A 23,974-nucleotide genomic window follows, 5' to 3' on the forward strand; every position below is an offset into this window, starting at 1 on the left:
CAACCATAATCACATAAAAGTGTTTTTTCATTTCATACATTTTGACCTGACAGCAAGTGATCATAGGAAATTAGGGGAGAATGAACCAAGTGTGTTGTAATGGTCACCATCTTTAACCTCTAAGTATTTTTTACTGTAACTTAAATTTCTTGGAATTTTTCTTTGCATTTCAACAGTTCTTACATGCTCGTTTAACTTTACTGTTGTTCAACTATAATGTCGTGTCATCAGTTTATTTTACACCCACAAGCCATACTGTTATCACCTGGATACAGTTGGATTAATATGAGCACTACACATACAATATACTACACAAAGTTGATGTTAACAAACCTGTCTACTAAACATTTAACTGGAAGGTTTAACATTATTAGTTTATCTGCTTAGACTTTTTTGAGTACTTTAATTAAGGTAGATTATCACCTGCTGATACAGAGCTACACACCCTTTCAATATGAAGCTGTGAGTGCAGAACAATTAAATTATAGAACAGCACATCTGTATACAGCAGTAAAGAAAAGATTCTCCTGCTGTAGTCACAAAATGAACAAATCTCTGCCCATGAAAGAGGACACTTCATTACAGTCAGACATTCCTCACCTAGCCGAGAGGGGAAAATCATTGACACATCACATCAAAGTTGTGGACTACAAGCAGTGAATGGAGCTGCCGATAGGGGCTGGAAGGAGTTCTGAGGGCCTATAAACACAGTCTGCTGAGGCCTAAGTTTTACTGAGTCACAGCTGTAAGACTGACCGCCTTCTACTGGTGTTTTATTACTCATCCAGTCATGTTCAGAAGAAAACCAACCTTCACACACTAACAACTTTTTACTGAACCTGCAGAGAAGCATTTTCATGAATGTGATACTTCAGATTCCTTACCGGTAAAGCCAGGTTAGCCCAAAGAGTCTCCTCACTTTTTAGGGAACTACACCATGTGTTAGCCCATCACATTTTACAAACCCTGCCACTTTCTTTTAGAAAGACGTTTACTGTTTTCCATTAATTTCCACACTGCGTGAAAATCAATTTATAATCCATCAATCACAGTCAACATCAACTGTACGACAAGCAAAGTTCATGAGTCAGCTAACGTATATTTAAACTTTATGGTAATGAATGAAAACCACTTGTTGTCTGGAACATTGGGAAATACATCCAAATATTTTTTTTAAAAACTGTATAGAACATGTTAAAATGCTCAGCATAAATGTTTAAGTTATTTAATTTCTTTGGGTATATTATCACCTTACAAGGTTGTCATGGTCAGCCCGTTAGCAACAGACAGAGGACAACATTAGCATTTATTTGGATTTGTGTTTCTGGTCAGCAAACAAATGCCAATATTCATTCTATTTGGGGCTGTGATTGGATCCTCACCAACTCCTGAGGGAAATATCTGGCTCTGTAGCTGCTAAGTGCTCCACTATGTTCACCAGCTTGTTGCTAACTGTGTGTGTCTGTTTGCTGTTTGGTTAGTGGACAGTGGGTATTTAGAGCTTTTCCACTTAAAACAGTTGTTCACTGCGGTTGCAAACCAGGCTGATGAGAGCAAACTGACAGTTTAACTAAAACAGTAAAGTTGCAAGCCAGACAGCTAAACAATGAACTGAAAGATGCTAAAAACAATCTATAAAACTCCAGAACTGCATATTCCATATGCCATTTTACATATATATAGTCATGTAATCATTTGTTAATATGACAATATTGGTATGGGCAGCTTTAAGAATACATTATATTAAGTTCAAGAGCTAACTTTCAAAAAGGCTGCTGTTGTCCTTAAGTTTAAAAAAAAAAGCTTCACATCTCATTAATAACCTCCACTTAAAACGATTCTCAAAATGTTAATGTCCTTAGTTTTCCTGATAAATTGAATAGATGTTCTTTTAGGTGACCTTGATGTTAACCTTTTCTTTGTTGCTAAACTACTTTGCATTTCTTTAATGCCTTTAAAACTTTCATTTTTCCTAATAAAGACAATAGGTGTGCTTTAATATATTTCTACCTCTCAAATAAATTAAGAAACATTTTCTGTAATATTAAACCTATACAGTAAATTCTTTGGCTATTTTTCCTGCATTCAACACATAGATGGAAAAAAAAGTATGCAGCCTAGCTGAATCTTTGAGTGCCTCATAACGTTTTCTAACATCTTTTATAATCTTATGACCTGTTTTGTACTATAAATAAAAGATACTAAGGAATATTGACGCGTGTCGTAAAGTAGACTGAACCTTGACCTGAAGTTAATTTATTCATATAGACAGGGCTATATTTTCACATCGTTGGCTGTATTATTTTAGAGTGTCATTTCAGTGATTTAGCAACAGCAATCACTCTTCATAGCAGGAGCAGCCGTCTTTGCATTTGACTGCATGGCAGATCAACCCTGCGTGCTGCATACAGACAGAGATCTGACCCAGCTACCCACTGGACTGTGCGTATTAGAGGAGAGATAGGCAGAAGAGAGAGAGAGAGAGAGAGAGAGAGAGAGAACTGGCGATAAGGATGAAGATCACCAGAGGAGAGTATGCTGGAGATAGGAATGAGGGCAGAGTGAGGTGGGTAAGTGTAAAGCATAAAGTACAACCATCTGAGAGATCAAAATGGAAGGGGGAAATAATAAGAAAGAGCTGCAGAGACAAAGCACAGCAGGATGGGAGAGAGAGAGCGAAAAACAGTAAGGGAGAGGAGAGGAGAGGACAGGAGAGGAGAGGAGAGAGAAAGATGGGAGGGAGTGTTGGAGAAGAGATGAAGTATGGAAAGATGGTGACTCACTCAAGTGGTGGTAAAGCTCCGATTTATTCTCTCTGTCTTTTCTGGGTCATATACTGTGGGTGTATGAGGGTCTCTATTAGCACTTGGCCGCTCAGAGCAGAGGCTTAAGCAACTTTAACACTGACTGTCTCTCTCAGAAACACTGTAAACTGCAGCTGTCAGAGATCAAAGTGCAAATCCTAACACCAAACTAAATAACAAAACCTCATGACGTGGTCTGCAGAGACATTGTTTGAATCAGCTGATGTGGTGCCTACTAAAGCAGCACTTTGAACTAATGGCCTTTATACAGTACTGTATGTTACATTAAAGTAAATCAATGACAGTAAAAATCAACTGTGAGCTTCAGGACTCACCCTATGACGACAATGACGAAATCCAGCATGTTCCAACCGTTTCTCACGTACGCATTCTGGTGCATCACCAAACCATAAGCGATAATCTTCAGAAAGGTCTCAATTGTGAAAATGATGAGGAAGGCATACTCAACTGTTTCCTGCAGACACACAGAGAAAAGAGAACAAAGCACTTAGGAATTTGCATATGATGAATTGTCATAGAAACAATACGAGCTTAAAGGGTCACTCCGATAATTTTTCACATTATGTTAATCTCACTTGTCACTAGGAGAACTACTCAGGAGGAGCTATTGAAAAACAAACCCAGATGATGTCATCTTAGCTTGGACTTCAGACTTCAATTTTTAAGACAAAACTTGAATTACTAACAGAAGGTTTTATGGGTTTGAAAGATGCAGGCATTTAGGAGACGGGGATTCTAGTTACGAGTTACATTGTGGAAAATGGGAGTCTCCCAACTTTGTGGAAGTACATAACTAAATCAAAAACATATCAATACTAAAACTCCTAAATACAATATGTTAGGTGGACAAACAGGCAGGACAGATACAAGCACACAGACACAAATGGATGCAAACGTGACATGAATATTTCAATCCAGCTCTGTAATACTGATGAAGGGGCTCACAGGTATGACTGCAGTGATGAAAGCATCTATACATACGAACACACACACACACACACACACACACACACACACACACACACACACACACAAACATCATTAGCCCAATCAATGCAGAAAATCAAAACACATATTCTGGTATCCTTTCTCCCTCTAAGCAGTTTAACAATTTTGTTCAACCTGAGCAGCAAAGTCTCACCTTGTCCTGACCTCATTCTGAGCTGCTTTGGTTCTCACACTTTCCAAACCTTTGCAGCCTATATGTTCACACTATGACAACCATGATGAAACCTATGAGAAAACGTGACTATAGGTGCACAGGGTTATTTTAAGTTTTTTATTGAGGTAAGACAGTAAGAATAGCATTGTTTTTATTTAGTACTATATTCAGTAGTGAGACCAGAGGCTTGTCTTTATGTTTTAAACACACATTAACACATTTTTGATCGCCTGGGGAAAGAGGATGTTAACACAACACTGATATTATTATCTCTAAAGATGATACGGCAACAGAGTTAGCAATCAGCCTTTTAAGACACCCAGCAGATGTGGAGCAACATTAGCATTCATTTGAAACCATGTTTGTGTTCACCTGATATATGTAAGACTCCAATACTCCAATACCAATACTTACTACCCTGCTGCTTTTGGTTTTTACCCACTCCCAAGGTAAATATCTGGCTTCTTGGCTGCTAAATGCTCCACTATGTTCACCAGCTAGTTGCTATCTTTTTCTGTCTGCTATTTGATGGTGCAAAAAACAAGAGCAGTGAACCAAAACTGTAAAGTTGTAGGCAAGAAAACCAACACCATAAGCTGAAAGTCGCTATAAAGCTCCATAAAGCTGAGGGGAACTGCAGAGACTGGATATAATTCTCTGAGTGTTCATCACTATGTGCAACACCTTTTGCATTCAAGTAGTGATATGATCCATTGTTAATATAAAAAAAAACTGATTATAACTGTACAACACTGACATACCAAACCAGCCTCAAAGGACTGTAGTCAACAAAAGCCAGCTGATGTCTTCTTTTACACTAACATTTACACTTGAACACACCACAGTGCAGTGGGCAGCCAGCTGATCAAAGACATGTGTCTTGAATCATGCATCAGCAAGAGGAAATAACTAGTCAGTAGTCTGAATACAAAACCAACACACCAACACTAAGAAAATAATCTAATTTATGTGTTTTTCTATGCTTGCAATATAAGAATATGATATGAAAATGGTTGGCTTTGCCCACTTCATTTTCTTTTGATTCTGGATGAAGGAAAATCCAGAAAATGCAGAGGCAAAGATATGGAGAAAATAACAAAATGGTGAAAACTTTGATTCACTAGAGCTGCTCAGCCAATCGGAGATCTCTCCCTCAGCAAAGTATGAGTGCACCTGAGTACAGCAGAGGTTAAAAAAGGGACAAACACACTTTTTAATAAAATGGCTGTCTTTAGAGGGTATGAGGAGACCAGAACCTGTGATGCAACTCAGCACTGTGACTTTCTCCGGTTGTTTCAAAGACACAGGAGAGGACACGGGAACATTAAGCCATCAGGTTGAGGTTGACTGGGAGAGAAGCTGACAACAGAGGCACATATAGGTAGATAAAGGTGGTATGTGCATGTTAGCGCAGTGAGATGTATAAGATCCTGGAGGTGGGCACACCACAGGGTGACTCAGCTGTTTAGGACAGTAGTGGGGCCTCCCTGGAGATATGAGAGTCCCTGTTCATCCTTTATGCATTAAGCAGGTAATCTCTGCAGATGGGCTGGTATTCATACTGTAATATCTGCCAGTCAGTACAACTACAAGTCAGTTTAACTTTAAACATTGGAAGACCACTACATTCTTATAAACCAAAATGCAGATAAATACTGAATACCACACACTCAGACATATTGTTATATGCATATTGTACACATAATAACCTTTTCCGCCTGAGGTAGTCCTTAATCCCCTGCTCCATGTTCTCTGCGGACACCATAAATGCAAGAGCACTGTGGGCTGCGGGGCTCGTTTTCCCAACAGTTTACTGCAGATTGTGAGAAGCACTTAGCCCAGAATAAGAGACATGGGCCTCTTTGTTACTGAAGTAAAAGGTTGGGTTAAGCTTACGGCTGCTGCCTCTATGACAAAGCGCTCTCAGGCCGCAGGGAGCACAGAGAATAGAGCAATTCATACAAGAATGCAAGGAAAGTGACAAAGGGACAAGCGAACAATTTTAGAGGCATTCACAGACCAAAAGTGCCAACAGTAAACACTAATTATTCCGTTTTTTTATATGCCTTAAAAAGACCAGCAAATTAAATGCAAAGATATGAATGAATGTTCTGTGTAAATTTAAGAAACAGAACATAATAATTCCTTCTCCGTGTGTGGTTTACAGCTGTAATTGAGCAATAATTTAAAAGACACTGAAACTGGCATGTAATAAGTTGATAAACTGTTTTAGCTTTTGCAGGCTACAGTAAATTTATGCAAATTGCCACTTCCTGGTTCATGAAAGCATGTTAAATATAATAGCAAATGATAACCATTTCCTCTCAATTAACCAGCAATTTATTCATTCATCAGCACGTCGGACTGTGAGCAGAAATAGAAAGAGGGAGAGAGGGAGAGAGAGAAAGAGAGTGAGGAAAGGAAAGAGGCCTTTGGGGATGACCATAAATATCTCTGACTCATCTTAGTTTATTTGTGCTGTAAAGAGACTTACTGTAGTTTGTTCCCTTTTCTCATACAGTATATGCATATTCTCAGCAGTTAATCTTTTCACTTCATTTGTTGCAATTTTCTGAGGTCTATATCACAACATGATATACAGTATCAGGCACAAACACACACACATATGCATATGTTTTTATCCTTGCAGACTAACAATAGCTACATAATAATCTCATGTACAGCAGGAGATACCACATTGCATATATATTCCTCCTCATGCTTCTACATAATTCTGGAGAGTTATGAGCTAATTGCTATTGCAACCAAATTTGTGTAGGTTTTGCATACAGAACAGATTTGGTTACTGCTGAACAGTGGTAATATAAACCTATTAACTATTCAGACGGGCCTAAAAGCAGGATTCAAGAGATGCAGTGCCTCTTACCCCAAATTACACACAGAAAACAGTTAATTTAATTGAGTGCATACTTATTAAGAGTGAAAATGGACACATAAAAATACAATGAAACAACTTGTCTTTCAATCAGAGCACCATTGTTCATACATTTCATTTATTGTCTGCATAAAGACAGCTGACTGACATTGATGCTAAAGAAAGATCAGAACTGGTCACAGCCCCTCCATGATCTATAAAAACAATTCACCATGACACTATGCTTAAGTATTTACTATTGCTTCTATAACTGCAAAACCAGTCATATCCCATTACCTCATCTGTGATGTCAAACAGTTACACCACAAAATCAGTTTCATAATGGCTGATTTAGTCCATAAAATATCAGACAACAGTGAAAAATGACCAGGAACATCTGGACACTGTTCATGTGACTGACCACACCAGTTCCTTTTCACCACACTGAACTTGAAGTTTGCATGTGGGTATCTATTTATTTACTGCATATTAATTGTCAACATTTATTAGGATGGGAGCACTGTAATTTGGGAAAAATTTTTTCTCCTGTTGATCACTGCATGCCTTAAATGTTGCTAGGTAACATGCTAACCTGATTTCAGTGTCAATATTCAGACATAAACCCCATTATAAGATTAACCTTTGAAATTATATAAAATTAAAATATGAAATTTCTCCTCCAGTTTTGAGGAAAAAGCTGTTTAGGATTGCTAACATCAACTGCCAGATGCCATAATCTAAACAGCAGTACTGTGTGTTTATAAGTTCTCAACAACTCCACTGTGCTAGTTATTTCATGTATTTCTGATTACATGACCACCTGAGTGTCTCTACATATGCGTGCATGAAAAGCCACATCTGAGCGTGTGGCAGCAAGCCTGCACCCACATGAGTCAGAGTGACATCATGCATGTTTGATATCTGTGTGTGACCAGAACGCTTACAAGAAGAGCAAACACAACAAACTGCAAGCAATAATACCAATGTCAAAGCACGCCATATGTAGCACAGTAGACAGTACACACACTCAATATATATAATCTCACAACACAGCAGCCAATGCATGAATCTAAACCAATCAATGTGCTTTGCAGTTATCAGGCTGTGGGATAGTTTGAGAACAGATATCTCCTGAGCACTACAGAAACATTGTGATGTCTTTCTGGATCTGAATGTGCATACAACAAGCAGACATACTCTATAGGACTTCCAACATCACTCTCCTGCTACATCTCCCTCCCCCATGCTCCCTTCCATCGCTCGCTAACTCTCTTTCCTTCCCCTGTCTGTACAGATCAGTCAGTGCCATCCAGCAAAGCCGGAGGGGGGTGTGGGGGGGTGTGGGGGGGGGGGGGGGGGGGCAGCCAGCATTTAGTGCTTCTTCACCGCCTACTCCTGCAGGTTTGCACAGTAAATAAGTGTGCTTGAGTGTGCGGTCTGTATTAGGATGGTTGTTCAAGTGTGTGTGTTAAGCATGGTGTTTGTGTTTATCTTGTGCATTGTTTACAGTATTAAGACCTTTTACAACACCAGTTGATCCTTCGTACCTTTGTATCGTGACTTGTTATTTCTCAGGCAGGAGTAGAATGTTTTGGCAGAAATTCAACCACATCTCTTTAAATTGATATTATTTTTCAAATGAGATTTATATAAAACAATAACAGAAGTGACAAAATGTTTCTCTACTCCATAAGGCCATAAATGGAATCCATCAACTACTCTACAAAATACAACATAATGCACTGAACATCTGCTCTTATGTAATACTCTTTATCGCCCATGTTTTTGTATGTATACAGTGCATGTGTACACACAAGTGTGTGTGTGTGTGTGTGTGTGTGTGTGTGTGAGGAACTGTGGGGGCGGGCAGGAGTTGTGTGAGGATGTGGATGTCACTCTGCCAAGGAAAACTCTACAAGTGCAGGTCATCTTCAGTATACCCGCACACTTCAAAATGAAAAAACAACAAAAAACATCACATTGAATATTTGTTGCATAAGGTTGGGGATGTATAACTTGCTTCTGCCTTAAAGTTACATGTTTGACACACACCTAACCCTAACCCTAACCACATAGTTGAACAGCAACGTAGTCAATGAATTGAGATGTATGCATTTTGTCAGTTTGCAAAGCACTGCCGCAGTGGGAGCAGAGAGTTTGGCAAAAGCCATATGCATCTCACTGAGAAAGAGGCAAATGCTGAATCTGCTACCTGAACACTGCAACACCTGCAACACATGGAATAAAGCAATCTCGTGTATTTTCATTTCAGCCAAGCCTACAGACCGCCGCTCTTTCAAAATGTCGACACGCACACATTACCAATGTAAAACCTTATGATCCCTTCTCTTCTTCCCACTCTGTTTTTTCCTGAGCAGACCACTCAATCACGGTTAGTATGTACGTTTCTTCTTGTTACATTATTTTTTAAATGTACCACTGACTTTTAGTGATCAGTTACAATAAGAACACACATTCCAGCCTGCATTTGTGTGTCCATGCAAGGAAGTACATATGGCACACAGCAGCTGATATCAGGAAATTAAAGTCAAATCCCAAAAGCCAGACTTTGGCTCCAACTGGTATGTCAACCAATCAGCTGTGTGCTGTAGTTTTATTGAAAAATTCTCTTTTGTAGTTTTTGGCTCAGTCAGTCAAATATTTGGACAAAAAAGTATTAGCTTACTGAATCCATGCACAACACATCTGTACTGATATGAAATGACTGCAATATTGGCACAAACTATCAAGGAAACTAAAATGTTCAGGTGTCTTTCTCTCTCCACTGCTCTGTCTCTCTTTGTGATTTGGTGTCAAGTTATCACGGCTCGCATATTAAATTCATCTTTCTCCCTCTGTCGAGTTCACTCTCCCTCACACACACAAGCCCAGACATGCAAACACACACATAGATATGTATATCCATCATAGATGGATATACATATTTTTGCCTTCATGTGATTGTCAAAAGTGCAGCAAGACTGGAAACACAAGCAGAGAGAGACAAGTACAGTATAACTTTTCCTCAGAAAGAAAATAAAATGAAGTCCATACACTGCGGAATTGGTGGAACCTTATAAAATCCAAATAAACTGCTTGGGTTTTAATCTTCTTAAAGCAGTGAACGGTGTGTGTGTGTGTGTGTGTGTGTGTGTGTGTGTGTGTGTGTGTGTGTGTGTGTGTGTGTGTGTGTGTGTGTGTGTGTGTGTGTGTGTGTGTGTGTGTGTGTGTGTGTGTGTGTGTGTGTGTGTGTGTGTGTGTGTGTGTGTGTGTGTGTGTGTGTTTGAAAAAGAAGTTCACACCCTTCCAGGAAAACAAATCCAAACTAGAATAGATGAGTGCAGGAAGTCATAATGAAAGAGTGTGATAGCCAATTCAGAGAGTGAGGAGACGTCAAACAACAAGTACACATTCAAGTTAAGGTGATGACATAGTTGAAGAGTGCTCTCACTCATCAGCGGTTTGCCATTACCTGGATTATTTATGGCCTGACCCAAATCAGATACATGTTAAGCATAGACAACCAAGAAAGACAGGTAATGGTTCCAGTACAGTATATGTTTTCATGACATGATATAACCTAACCAATCTGTAAAAACCAAAGGCAATAAAACATCTGACAATGGAGAGCACATGTGTCTGTTCATGGACCTGCAGGAAGATTTTCATCATAGGTGTACCATTCATTTAAAAAGTAATGTAACAAGACATGAGAATTATTTCTTGTTTACACTGACGCCAAACTGCTATAACAGACTTACAACTTCACAGCAACTTGTGAGCATCCATAGAGAATGACAGTTTCAGTGCACTATGGCTCAAGTGTGCAACATAACAGAAGCTATGCTCAAGCTAAAAAGTAATAACAATGTAATAACAATTTTCAGAACAGTTTTACTGACATATCTATTTCATAATTTAAATCTATGTCATAATATACGGTAGCCAACAAGGGCAAATGCACTACAAATTAAGAAAACACATGCAAATTGACAAAACACAAGCAAATTCAAAAGACATAATCTATTTGAAAACCTGTGTAGCATTTAGAAAACATGCTGCAAATACCACAACATTGCCCATTATAGAAACGACAATGGATGTGTTTCCTGAGGACGCTAAAGAGTGATGAACTCATCAATAACTTTTAAGAGAAAAGTTTATTGGTATTTTCAGCATGTTTTCTAAATGTTACGTATGTGTTGTCAAATTGATGTTTTCTTAATTTGCTTGTGTATTGGCTATTTTCATGTGTTTTCTTAAGTTGCAGCGCATTTGCCCGTCAGCCACTGTAATAATTTGAATGTATGTGTGAAAAATTGTATTGAGGGTATCAACAAAACAAAACAGGGAAGCATAACAAAATTATACACCAGGGAAGCATGGGAATGATTAAATATTTAGCTGTCTTTCTTGCATATTATTCATAAGAAATCATACATGTAACATACTGAACCTAGCGGAAAAAAAGATGAACTCATAGATTATGTGTTGTTCCCCTTTAAGAAGGTCTGTTTGACTCACACGCTACAGTATGCACATGCTCTGCTGTTGTACATTATCATGGCTGCACTTTCACACAGTATACACACAAAACCAGCACAGCTCTGACTCTCTCTTTTCTCGCTGTCTCTTGCTTTCCCTCTCTCTCACACACACACACACACACACACACACACACACACACACACACACACACACACAAATACACATTCAAGATAACAAGCAGGAACAGTGCTATTGTGAGCCACAAATGAGCAGTTACATTAAGTGACTAAACACATACTTCTACCATTATCTCTATTGGAGCCCACAGTCCAGACATTTGCTGCTCATGCCAGCCATTACACACATGCAGCCAACTGCTTCATCCGTCACATGCATGTACACATTCTTATGTACATTATTCTATAATGCAGTGCACAGCCAAAACACTGACACAAGAACATCAACAGCACTACTCATGAAAATATATGTTACCAACTCAACCAACATACACAGAATAAGATTACTATATCAAAACATAGACTGTAGCAAAAGTAAGCTAAAATAAGAATGATTATGAGGATGTTAATTGTGCATTTTGGCCCAAAAATTTTAAATCATCCAGTCAGGTTTAGTTTGGTAAATTGACAGTGAAGCAGTACAGTTGATGATACACATCATTTGTGTTTTACTGTTTTAATGGTCTTGGTTTGTCTATGAGTAACTGTCAAGCTGACACAGTTCATTTAACCCACTTTAAGGCTGCCCCATTATTCTAAAGAGACATAAGCAAGAGCATTTTTTTTTTAGTTTTTTTTAGCACGCTTCACTGCTGTGGAATTCTTCCCCCAATCAAAGAGAAAAACGCCAATGAGACTGAAAACCTACTTCGTTTCTATCTCCTACACTAGAATTATATGAGCGCTGCCTTGTTCTGCTTTTTATCCTTAAAGCTTTGTCTGTAAATAATTCATAAAAACCTAATAGTCGTTTGATCATGTATTTTTGTTTTACATTGTTCATGCAAGTGAAAAAATGCAAAATGTACATGCACATCAACAAGCTTCCTTGAGCTGCGTACTACCGTGGATTGTTAATAACTCATCGCCAAGGGCAAAACTACTACCAAGTAGACTGCAAACCTAGACAGAATGGTTCCAGTAAAAATTACTATGTAGTGGAGTGTCTACATTTACAGATTCCTCAAGTTAAAAGCGTAAGTTTGAAAGATGATGGCACGTGCATCCTTAAAATAGGCTGAAGCAAGATGGAGGATTCATTTTCTTACTTTGTTCCTGGTGAGGCATTAAAAATATTACCAGATGTAAGCTCCCAAAAAAGAAAAAACTTCACTGTATCATGCCTGATTATCCATGACAAGAACCACAGCAATCTGGTAGATGCCTCTCAGTGGCTGGTTGTCACACTGAGGCACTTGGTAACTGTGATCAGTCAACAGTATTCGCCGCAAGTCACAAGTATGGCACTATGATGGTTGTTGGTATGTATTTACATCAGAAGTGACTTCTCCTTTGTTTGCTGTTGCTCATTTTGTTGTACACAGTATGCACATTTCACGCCAAGAACAGGGTTGCATGCAAATGCATCTTGTGCGGTTGCCGCACTGTGCATGTTGTTGTGCAGCAGGTTAACTGAAGTCTTAAATCGAGTTAAATTGTCCATGTCTGAATGGACTGTCAATATAGGCTTTAGGTGACACTGATGATGGATCTGTGTGATTAGTTAATCTGCTGAGTATTTGAACCTGTGGCAGGAACATCTACTATCTGTTGTCCTGCAGTTGGTGTTCATGATGAACTATATGGCCAGTAAAATTGAGAAACAGTAATATGTGATCAAATATAAGCCTAATTTTATACATTATGATTTTTAAATGTGTCGTTTACACAAGAATAACTTTCACAGTGCACTATGACTTTTTGTGAGTTACAGTATCTTAGACAATATAACATCCATGTAGAACTTGGATTGATTAATAGGACTGACTTGATTAATAGTCAGAACAAAATATTTGCAAAATGTAACTTGATTAAATTAAGAGTAAACATATTTCTACAAAGTCTTTGTTATCTTGACAAAGGGTGTTTCCAAATGATCTGTGCTGTCTGCTTGCTTGTAATAGTTTTAAACACAGTGACATTACATTACATTACTGGGAGATGACAAGCATGTGATTGTCATTACTGTAGGCACGCTTTTCTTATTTAATCTTAGTTAATGTTAAACAAGGAGCACAGTTGTTCATAATGGTCATCTCACACCCCTTTCACCTCTTTATGCATAATTTTTCTTAGTGTGTTGAGATTAATTTTAAGAAAATTAGATGTTTTTAAAAATACATCCTCAATTGTAACATTCTCCAAAAGTAAAACACTGAGTTTGACTGTGAGTCAAACTGTGAGTTTGCTTCTTTTTGCTGGCATCCAAATTACTTCTATATTGGTTTTGTTTGCAGATATTTCAGTCTTTACATGTTTGTGTCCTTTTGTCCCCAGTAAAATAAAAAGCTCTGCGGCTCCAGAGTTATGCAATAACAGTGATACGGGCAAACACTACATGATACCAGACGTGATTCGCTACATGTTGCCTTACGAAGGATGAGCTGTATGAATCATATTCACCATGAAAAGGTCATTGTTTTGCCCAGCTACCTTCAGCAGGAGCTGCCTGGGGTGTTGAGTCTCAGATAGATAAGTCAGAAATGACCTTAAAGCAAAGGCAGGAGGGTTGCAGACTATTTGTCTGTCCCCTGGACAAGGTGGGTGCAGAGAAGACACAGTCACGTGCAGGATAGGTTGTGTGTTCACTTCTTACTATTACAGTTAAATGACTAAACAAAGAGAGCAATAAAGGAGAGGGCCAAGCAAAAGAGGAATGAAGAAATGAGTTCCTGACCGGGTTTGTTGTCTCATTGCACACTTCCATGTATACGTGTGTGGAACCATTACATCCTGTTACTCACTTGTGCCTCCTGGTGGTAGCAGGACCATGATCTTTTGCCCTGTGTTCTGCCTGAGGAGGAAATTGCTTTCTATTTATAATGAGCTGCTGCATTTAACCAAGCCTCACTAGCAAACTCATCCTATTAAGGCCTTTATGACTTTGCAGCATTGCACTGTTCTAACTCCCAGCAGCTCTGCAGGCACTGTGTACACACAGTAGTACACACAAATGAACAGATTTTTACCTTTCAGGAGTTAAAGGCAGAATGAGTAGGATTTGTCGGCTGCAGTTTGTAAACACAACATTTAAAGTTGGCCCCTCCTCCCCAGCTCAACGACACCAGAAGCGCTAAGCTGCAGTGCAGCGCTATGTCACCACATTTTTTTAGAGTACCACCCTCACACCCTGCTACTGGCTACGGGCAACACCACCACTGCCCAAAGTTTGACGCCCAGAAACATCCTGAACTCAGCCAAATAACAAAAAATAGAAGTGGATGGCAGGGTCTCTGCAGATACAGTCACAAAAATAAGAGGGATTATTTTTGTATGAGTCTGTATATTGTTTTTTTTTTTTTTTTTTTGGACAATCTTCTTCATTCTGCCTTTAACATTTTGAGTAATCAAGATCAAATTTCATCCAGCTATTTCCCTTCCACAATATATGTGTAAGTTAACTGATGATATGCTAAATTGCTGTGTGTTGAAATGTATACCACATTTGAATGTATCACTGAGTAAAAACCTAGCAGCCTTGCAGTATAATTTGATCCTTGCTTTACACATCAAGCTTCTCAGCACTCCATCTCAGGTTTCATAGCAGTCCTCAGTCCACCTGTGAGGCTGCAGAGCAGAGCGGTGTGAAATGGCAATCCTCACCGCAGCCTTACCTGGTGGCCGCTATAGCAAAACTAGCTCAGCATTTCTCTCTCTTGCGCTCCTCCTGTAACTACAGCATGAGGTAGAACAACTAGGGGCCAAGCTGGCACACCTGCCCTACAAAATATTCTATTGTTCAACCTCTGCTGAAAAGGGAAAGATTGCACTATTTTCCCTGGTATCTGCTTTAATGTTGACACCGCAGAATTAAACCTGAAGTCCTGTGCAAGCAATGTAAAGCTTACTGTAGTAACAGACATAACCGCATTTATAGTGTGATAAAAGAAGACTCAATTTAATAGGAGGCAGTTATACATTTTAGGAACTTAGGCTTTGTCCTGACTTTACAGATTACTGAAAGGTCACTATATAAATTATATTTTATATCTAATCACCAGCATGTCTCTCTCATCACTGGTTAAAGTCCACCCCCACTCAAAAATATATTTTGCTTTTTACTTTACTTGAATGTGTGAGCTTCACTGAGCAGAATGATGTACAGTGTGTGCAGTTTTACACTAGAAGGCTGTTTTCACATTCATCTGCTGAAGGGGAAATGTTTTTCTATGTGCTCTCGTTAAAAATCAGTCATAATTTGTGACATAAACAGTTTAGGCGCAAACACAGTTGCAAAGTTAGTGGGGATGCTGCTTCCACAAGTGTTCTCTGTAGTCCCACTTCTGGTTTTACTTTAAACAATATCCTCAGTATGAAAATAGAAACACAGGACTTTCCTGGATAATGTAAAATCCACCAAGTTCAACGATTTCAACTTTGCTTCTGTGAATCATGTTTTGACAGTGATTTTGATATAGCAGACAGCTAACAATACTACACAACCCCTGAGCTGTGGAGAAGAAGCCAGTTAGAGGCACAAATGAACTAATTCACACTGCGAATTGTAAAGCCAGTTTTCTCAACACTATAATCTTTAGCTTTTGCCTGCCATTAGTGACACACGTGACCACATTTTTAACTCGTGATTGGCTGTTTCTTGCCACAGCACACAGCCTTTGTTTTTTTTTATCAGAGAACCAGATATTTTTAACACAGTTGTTTATGTTTTTGTGATGATTAAACCGGGAGAGCTTCATGCCAATCCAAGCAATAGAAGTGAGTCAAACTGAGAGTCATGTGAAGCTGTCTATGTGAAAAATGAATGGGATTTTTACATTTGGAACCAGGGGTGCCCAAAATAGCTCCTTCTACCCTGGTCCAATATGCAACTTATAAGTGTGATGTGAAAACTTGAAGTCTCTAGTGCACATTGAGAATGGACTTTTCAGTGGAGAACTCATATTGTATCCAACGGTTAAACTTTTGCCAAGAAAAATAATTGCATATTCATAGATTATAGATTTTTCAATAAGGGAGAACAAGGAGATGCCTGTAAAAATGTATGCACATCGAACGTGAAGGTGCTGTCTGCGGGATCTCGCGCAACCACATGGTATTTCAGTGGTTGCGCAAGATTTCAACAATGTTTACAGCTTTAGCAGTAGCAGCAGAGTAAAAGCCATCAGGTAAGTGTTATTTTAATAAACTCCTGGTGTAAAGACCCTATTTGTACTAGTGTAGAAGTTTGATAACAATCCAGGCATTATTAGTGGGGTAATTTACGAGATACACTGTTGGTTCCATTAGCGCCTGTACTAAGCCATTCAGCTGATACCTCTAACTCCACTAATTTGCAACCAAATGAAAAAAAGGGCTTTTCTGATTAGTTACTGGGTGCATACATAAATCTAATCTGACATTCCTGACAAGTTCAGACAACAGACACTATGAAGGTATCTTTAAAGCCTGTGAAACTATCCATCACATTACACTTACACCTACAGCTCTTTGGTTTGTATTATGAAGGCAGTGATGAGATGTAGACTATTATCAAGTGTGCACTGGAATGTAGCTTCCTCTCTCATGAGCAATTTATTGAGTTTGATGCCATTTGGGCATTACTAGAGTCAATATTGAAATGCTCCCAGACCTTCCTCTCTGCCAAGACACCATTGGATGTAATCTGAACGCATGAGAAGGTGAAACTAAACATATGAACGTAAATTCTGACAACGCACTGAATGTATTAACACAGGCAGTTTGGCTCCATTATGTTTGGGATGCAAATCTGTTATAAAAAAGGACCTGAGGTTCAGAGACTAAGCAAAAAGTTACAGAAAATAAATAAACACCTGTCAACCTTGTACGTAGAGTCCATTAAGTCTGGCCACACATTAGTGAGCAGCATCTATCACTGAGAGCTGTTTAGCTCAAGTCATCTAAAACACCATGGAGCTGCCATTCAGCTGCAAAAAGCTACTCTGAACATTCATATAAAGCTCACATCTATGCTCTGTAGTACAACAAACATTTAGTAGTTCACAAGACCTTGTCACATGCACAACTTTGCACTGAACCAAAAACACAAAACACAAAAAACAGAGTCAAAACAGCATCATTGTTGCCAAATTCCCGTTCTATATTTCATATGCACATGTGAACATTTCCTTCCAGCCGTCACCAAGTTAAATCCACTGTAGTGTCACCTACACTGAGACTGTTACGACAACCCAAGTCTTTCTAACTTTGCTCCTAAACTAAACCTGACAACATACTGTAGGTAATACTGTATGAAACACTGTAATGTCTCAGATGGCCCACTTTCCTCTGATGCAACACCGCTGTGTAAACAAACACCCTGAGGTCACCCTCCAGGAGGTCAAACAGAGAAGCAGTACACCTTACTTCTTTAAAGTAGACCAAAGCTGTAGCTTCTCTTGCACAGCGGCTTCAGCTGCATAACAGACAGAAGAACACTCCCTCTGTTCTTTTAAAGCAAGCTGGTAAACTTTGTCTAACATGTTCCTGCTCTCAGACAAAGCTTTCAAGAACATTCAAATGTCTGCAGACGCACTATATAAGCTGCTCATGAATCATTGAACACTTCAGTTAAATTCTGCTCATGTAAGGACCACACTCTGCGTGTTTGTCTGGCTGTGGAGAGAGTGCACTCATCCTCAGCTGTGGAACAATGCTTACAACACTACATCACCCATAATTCATCACACAGACATAAATGCACAAGGTGCACAGAGTGGTGCAGTGACGAGAAATTCTAAAAATAGAAAGCAGGATAAAACCTCTGTACAGAAAAAGTATGGCATGATAAAGCACCAATGAGGATAGTTGTCAACCTGTTCCTCTGTGTGGGCACAGCAGATACCTCAAATCTGCATGATAAAGCAATATACTGAAGACACAGCCTGCATGCATTGTGTAACCACTGAGACACCTATGACTATATCTACATCTGAAAAAGGTGATACAATCAAACTTTATCAACCAAAACAAGATTATGGAGTAACATTATGTATAATGCACAGAGAGAGCACTTCAGTCTTAACAATGAATTTACCTATTCATCAATTTATTAGTTCAAGCCAGAAATAACATCTCATCTTAGATTGCAACTACTGTGTATAAGTCCAAGTAACCAGCATTGATACAACAGGTATACAGTGTATAAGTGGATTATAATTACATATACAGACTACTCACCAGGTCATGGTTTATGGAGTTGGAATCATCTTCAGGGAAGGGGACATAGACAGCTAAGGCCATACAGTTGGCAAAAATAGCAATTAATATAAATATATCAAATGGCCTGAAAAGAGAAGTTAAGGAAAATGTAGAGGACATTTAATGGCAAAACAAAGCATGAGGCAATAATAATATTAAAATTGACTTGCCAATTTCCCCTGCATCTGCAATATTTAAATTAGTTTGACATCATTCTTTATTTACAGAACTCTTATAAAAGTGATTATTTCCTCAATCCAGATTTTCTTAGATTTACAGGATTTTATACACACGTTTAACTCCTGTAACTAAGAAACTAATGCTATCTCAAAGATTAAATAATATATTTTAAGTTATACTGAAAATAGTTGTATGAACCAGGACTTCAACTGATTGACATTATGAATGTCTATTTGGCACAAATATTTGTTTTATCATTTGTTTGTGCATCAACAAATAGCTGAGCTTTGGTTGAGTTTTTAGTGCAGCCATCTATTGTCTGGGAAAGCAGGGTTTGACACCCGGAGTGGAAACCCACAACTCATTTTCTGGAGGAAATTTTTAATCTTCTAAAATGTGTAAATAATAGGCTATCATCATTTTGGAGCCTGGCTAAGAAACTCCAATTTCTCAGTTAAAAGCCAATATTGCAAATCCCAGTGAAATATAAGGTGTATCAGTTTCTTCAAAAAGTTGGAGAAAAACTTTCATTTTTTTGAAAGTAATCTTTTCACTGGTGACCATAGCCAATTTAAATGTCTTTTCAACAGGAAAACACTCACTGGGTTGTTTAATCAAAACAACCATCTATCTCACGTACGTTAACATCACAGTTACAGAAATTAAAAGATAGTTTATAGCATTATTCAAATATTGTAAGGCAGAAATTTAAACAAAAGTTGTAAATTCAGTGCATTTGTCAAATAATCATCAAATTATAATTGCAACTGTTTGAAACAAACATGCACCAGCTGGGACTCCTAGTAAACTGATAGTAAACCCACAGTGACTTGTTTTACAGAAAAACACACAAAAGTGAATTATGAAATGTATTGTTGTGATTCATTCATTCATTCTTTTTTATATCATCTAATGGCTTTTGTAATGGCTGCATCTGCTTAAGCGACAAACCCACCAGACTGTCACACAGCCAGTATTGTGCCAGTGTTGCGTCACTCTACATACCCCAACCAGTATTTTAGGATTCAGGACATCATCATCACTGATATCATTTTGTGTTCAGTGAAAGAAATCCACAACTCAATTTGATATTGTTTTCCAACTGGGACTCACATGAAAGATTCAGAAAGTATTTTGACTGCACTTCGCTCAAATGAATATTTTTTCTTCCCAGCATTACAACAGCAACATATGGTTTTACTTTTTTTTTTTTTACATCATGCTACAGCCCACATATAATACAGCTACAAATCAACTAACTAACAAATTTAACGCAGGAAAAAGAGGTGGAATAAAAACAGGTGGGAACTGTCTACATCACCTTTACATGGACTGAGTCTGGTTACTTTAAAAAACAGTATATGAAATCATTTGATGTGACAGTCTCTTATAATTATTACAGCTAAGTTTCAACAAAGAAATACACACAAGTTTATCTCAAAACTCAGACATGCACCAAACCGCATATGTAGTCACTGTAAAGGATACTTCCACTCCACCAGGCTGATGCAGGCCCTGCGTATGGGGTTGTTGAGGTTGAGGCAGAACAGAGCCCTCGGTGGCCTGCTGTTGGCGTTACTGCCCTGTTTCTTGCTTTTGGCATATTGCTGCCGCTTCTTCTGTGCCAACGCACCTACCGGGATGGTAGAGGACGTTGGGGCAGGCTGGGCAGGAGGAGCGGGTGGTGCCGCAGGAGCTGGAGCTGGTGCCGGAGCAGGGGCAGGGACTGAAGCAGGAGGGGCTTCTGGGGCCACGGGGGCTGGGTCTGGGGCGGGCCCGTTGGCGCTCATGGTGCGGGTGTGGCTCTGTGAGGAGCATCCAGCAGCATGGATCTGCCAGGGTAGACAGGGAAGCTAGAGGAGGGCAGAGTAGTCTGACCAATGAGCTGGCAAGTCACCAGGGGAAGCGACTCTGGTGCTGCTGGCATAATTTGCCTCTGAAAGAGAAGGTGAGAAGAGTTGGCACTAGTTCATTTTGCACTACAAAACATTGTCAGAGCAAATGATATCACTTGATGCTTGATTAATGCCCAACAAACAGGTGACAATCCATCTTAAACTCTAATATTTCTGCTGGGAGACAGAGTTTAATTGAAATATGTCTTTCCCTGTGATCTGTTGTGCAGTTGATATGACCTGCACAGTTAAAGGTGCTCCAAAAGGACACAAAGGTAATGTGAGTTCAGTGAAGTGAAAAGGTGTAATAGGTTATACATATTGGCACATGAGGTCCATAGTGGCTTTCAAATAATTCGTCCTTATATGCATCAAGTAGAGAACATGATTAAAATGATGACCTGGCTAAACTACAAGAAATATGGCAGGTTGGCTCTGATGTTGAGTCTAAATTTAGTAAACAATCCGATGGTGTCTGAAACTGAACATATTCTTTCAGTTAATATGTGAAGGTAGATGGCATACAGTTCAAGTCAAAACACACACACACACACACACACACACACCAGATCATGGTCACTTTTGAGGAAATTACATAGACTTACATTCATTCATATTCCCAAGACTTATCCACTACTTGTCTATCCCTAACCCTTACCCTAATCTTTACCACTGCCCCAAAAATCAGCGGTTTTCGCAGTTAGAGACAGAGCATTAGTCCCCCATTGAACACACTGTCCCCAATTAACTGGTCCTAAGTGTCTCTCTCTCTCTCTCTCTCGCTCTCTCTCTCTCTCTCTCTCTCTCTCTCTCTCACACACACACACACACACACACACACACACACACACACAAATTAAGCGTGTATATTCAGAGCTGCCACTCTAAGGCATCACTTGGTCACATCGGTTGTGTAAGTCCTTGAACTGCGAGCAGGCCCCGCAGAGGAAGAAACAGAAAAGGTCACATTGCAGTGATGCTCCAAGAGGAATTCATCCTCATATCGTATAGAAAAAATTACATATGCGTGTTATTGTCATGTAAATTGTCATGTATACTGTGGTGAATTCAGACTGCCAGCTTCACATCTCCTTTGTGCTTCGCTGCTGCCTTCATTTAGCCGAGGCTAGTGCATGCACAGTATGTGAACAATGCGTATTAAATGCGCTTTTTGGGGAATATTAATTTCACTGCTGCATCGACAGCGTCGACCGTGCACCCGTGATGAAAATGAACGCTTACATTTCTATTAGCGATTCGTGACAAATTAGACCACAATCAAGCGTCCTCATATTTCTCCTTGGACACCACCAAGGTAAGGATAATGCTGAAATCTTCCCAAAAAAAAAAAACATGTAAAATGACAGCCTGACTCCGAGCGCTCAAAGTGAAAATTGAGCAACGCACAGCCGTCAGATGGCCCTATCTGCTCAGCAGAAACAGCTGGCAACGTTAATACAACAAAGCTCAATCAGCGATGCTTGTACACACAGGGGCTAATATAGTGGACAGTCCACATGACCACAGCTTAGTTTGTGGAAAAGGTGTCAGCCTAGTTTCAACACTGACGCCCCTCTATTAAAATGCATTTGTATTGTACTTGTGACAAGGCGATGAATCTCCTCCTCCAAACACACAAAACATGACAAGCCGTCGAGAGGAAATTGGCTATTAATAACTGCTGTCCTCTGACAAAAATGAACAAGCACCATCATTGCCTGCATGCAGGAAAACGCAGCTATGCTAAGAGGCTAACTTCAGACTGGAGCAGAGCACAAACCTTTTTTTCTGAAGACGTTATAATTCAGCCGCGGTCCTGTCCGCTCGGTAATACGGGTCCGGTGCAAAACGCAGGTCCGCTCTCAAACAGCGGTGTGAAATTCATCGGCTCCGGTAGCAGGAGGGACAACATACATACAGCCTGTGCATTTATTAAGCTCTTCCATGGTGATCGTGGAGAGCCGGAGTGCGCACCAGACAACAGAGCATCCTCGTCCGCTGCCTGCTTATCGTCACGGCGCCAGTGATCAGTGAAACGAGTGCAAGCTCTCCTCCTTCTGCCCCCTACTCTCCTGCTCCTGCACAAGACCTCACTCACGTCCCAAATGTTACCTGCTCCAAGTTTAACCAAGAAAAACGAGACACCTTTCAAACAAAGTCTAATATCCAGCATCTAATAATCACGTCAAGGTCACAAATATTTTGATTTTGTAAGCTATAAAGATGCAAAAGATCAAAATGCACAGACTAAGGCGCTAAAGGCGTTATAGGTTGTAATAAACCATTTAATATCTTCTTAATGATCAGTAATAAGTCATTAATAAACATAAAGTTTGGGTTGCCACTGGCAGGTGTTTATCATTTTTTGTTTGATATGCAGTTACAAATGTTGATAACACATTCATTTAAGTTAAGTCATTTATAATCATCAATTAATCATAAAGTTAGTCTACAGTTAAGTTGTTAATTCATAGATTTTTGTCCAAACCACCTGCAGCTTTCCTTTTTACCCCTTTAGAAATTAGTGTCACTCAAACCTGTCAAAGGGAGATTTCACATCCTGGCAACCAAAGAGTTACTTATTAATATTTATTTATTAACCACTAATAATGACATCAGTTTTAAACCCTTTATAAAGGGTATCTAAAGTGATGCCAAATGGCTAAAATGCTAGGTAATAGAGATCAAATGAACTCCAGCAGGACAGCAGTACCTCTCCTCCTGTTATAGGCTTGTTAAATATATGGAGCCTTTCTCAAAATCTGCACTATATGCCTGTTTTGATGTCACATAGTCATCACCTGTGATATTGAAGTAATGTCTTGTCATTGCTTGAACTGTTACCTTATTAATGCACATTTTTTCTAGATAAATCAAACAAAATATGAGACTGTTTTTTTTTCAGACAGCATAGTGTTGTTCAACATATGTGGAGTTACTATTGATTAATCACTGGATATTCTTCTGGCCACTCCATGCTGGCACCTGAATTACCAGCAGTGTATTGAATTATATTAATTATAAATATCTATTCCGTGTATTGAGTCCATAGAGTGGATTTAATGAGGATGTAGAAGTCAACCAACATAGTCATTAACCAGACTAATTTGCTTCTATAATGAAATGCATGTCTC

At 39.1% G+C, this 23,974-nt stretch overlaps 1 protein-coding gene across 1 annotated transcript in view; it reads right to left on the bottom strand.

Moving 5' to 3' along the window:
* The window catches only part of cacna1da (calcium channel, voltage-dependent, L type, alpha 1D subunit, a), a 57,552-nt gene extending 36,817 nt beyond the window's left edge, over nt 1-20,735 (bottom strand). The window contains exons 1-3 of the mRNA XM_053316240.1: nt 20,434-20,735; nt 18,745-18,850; nt 3,140-3,279 (exon numbers count right to left, since the gene is read on the bottom strand). Coding sequence (XP_053172215.1) covers nt 3,140-3,279; nt 18,745-18,850; nt 20,434-20,735 — 548 coding nt within the window. The remainder of the gene's footprint in view (nt 1-3,139; nt 3,280-18,744; nt 18,851-20,433) is intronic.
* Nucleotides 20,736-23,974: the final 3,239 nt, after the last annotated feature.

Source organism: Scomber japonicus, chromosome 3, assembly GCF_027409825.1.
Source record: "Scomber japonicus isolate fScoJap1 chromosome 3, fScoJap1.pri, whole genome shotgun sequence".
Lineage (NCBI taxonomy): Eukaryota > Metazoa > Chordata > Actinopteri > Scombriformes > Scombridae > Scomber > Scomber japonicus.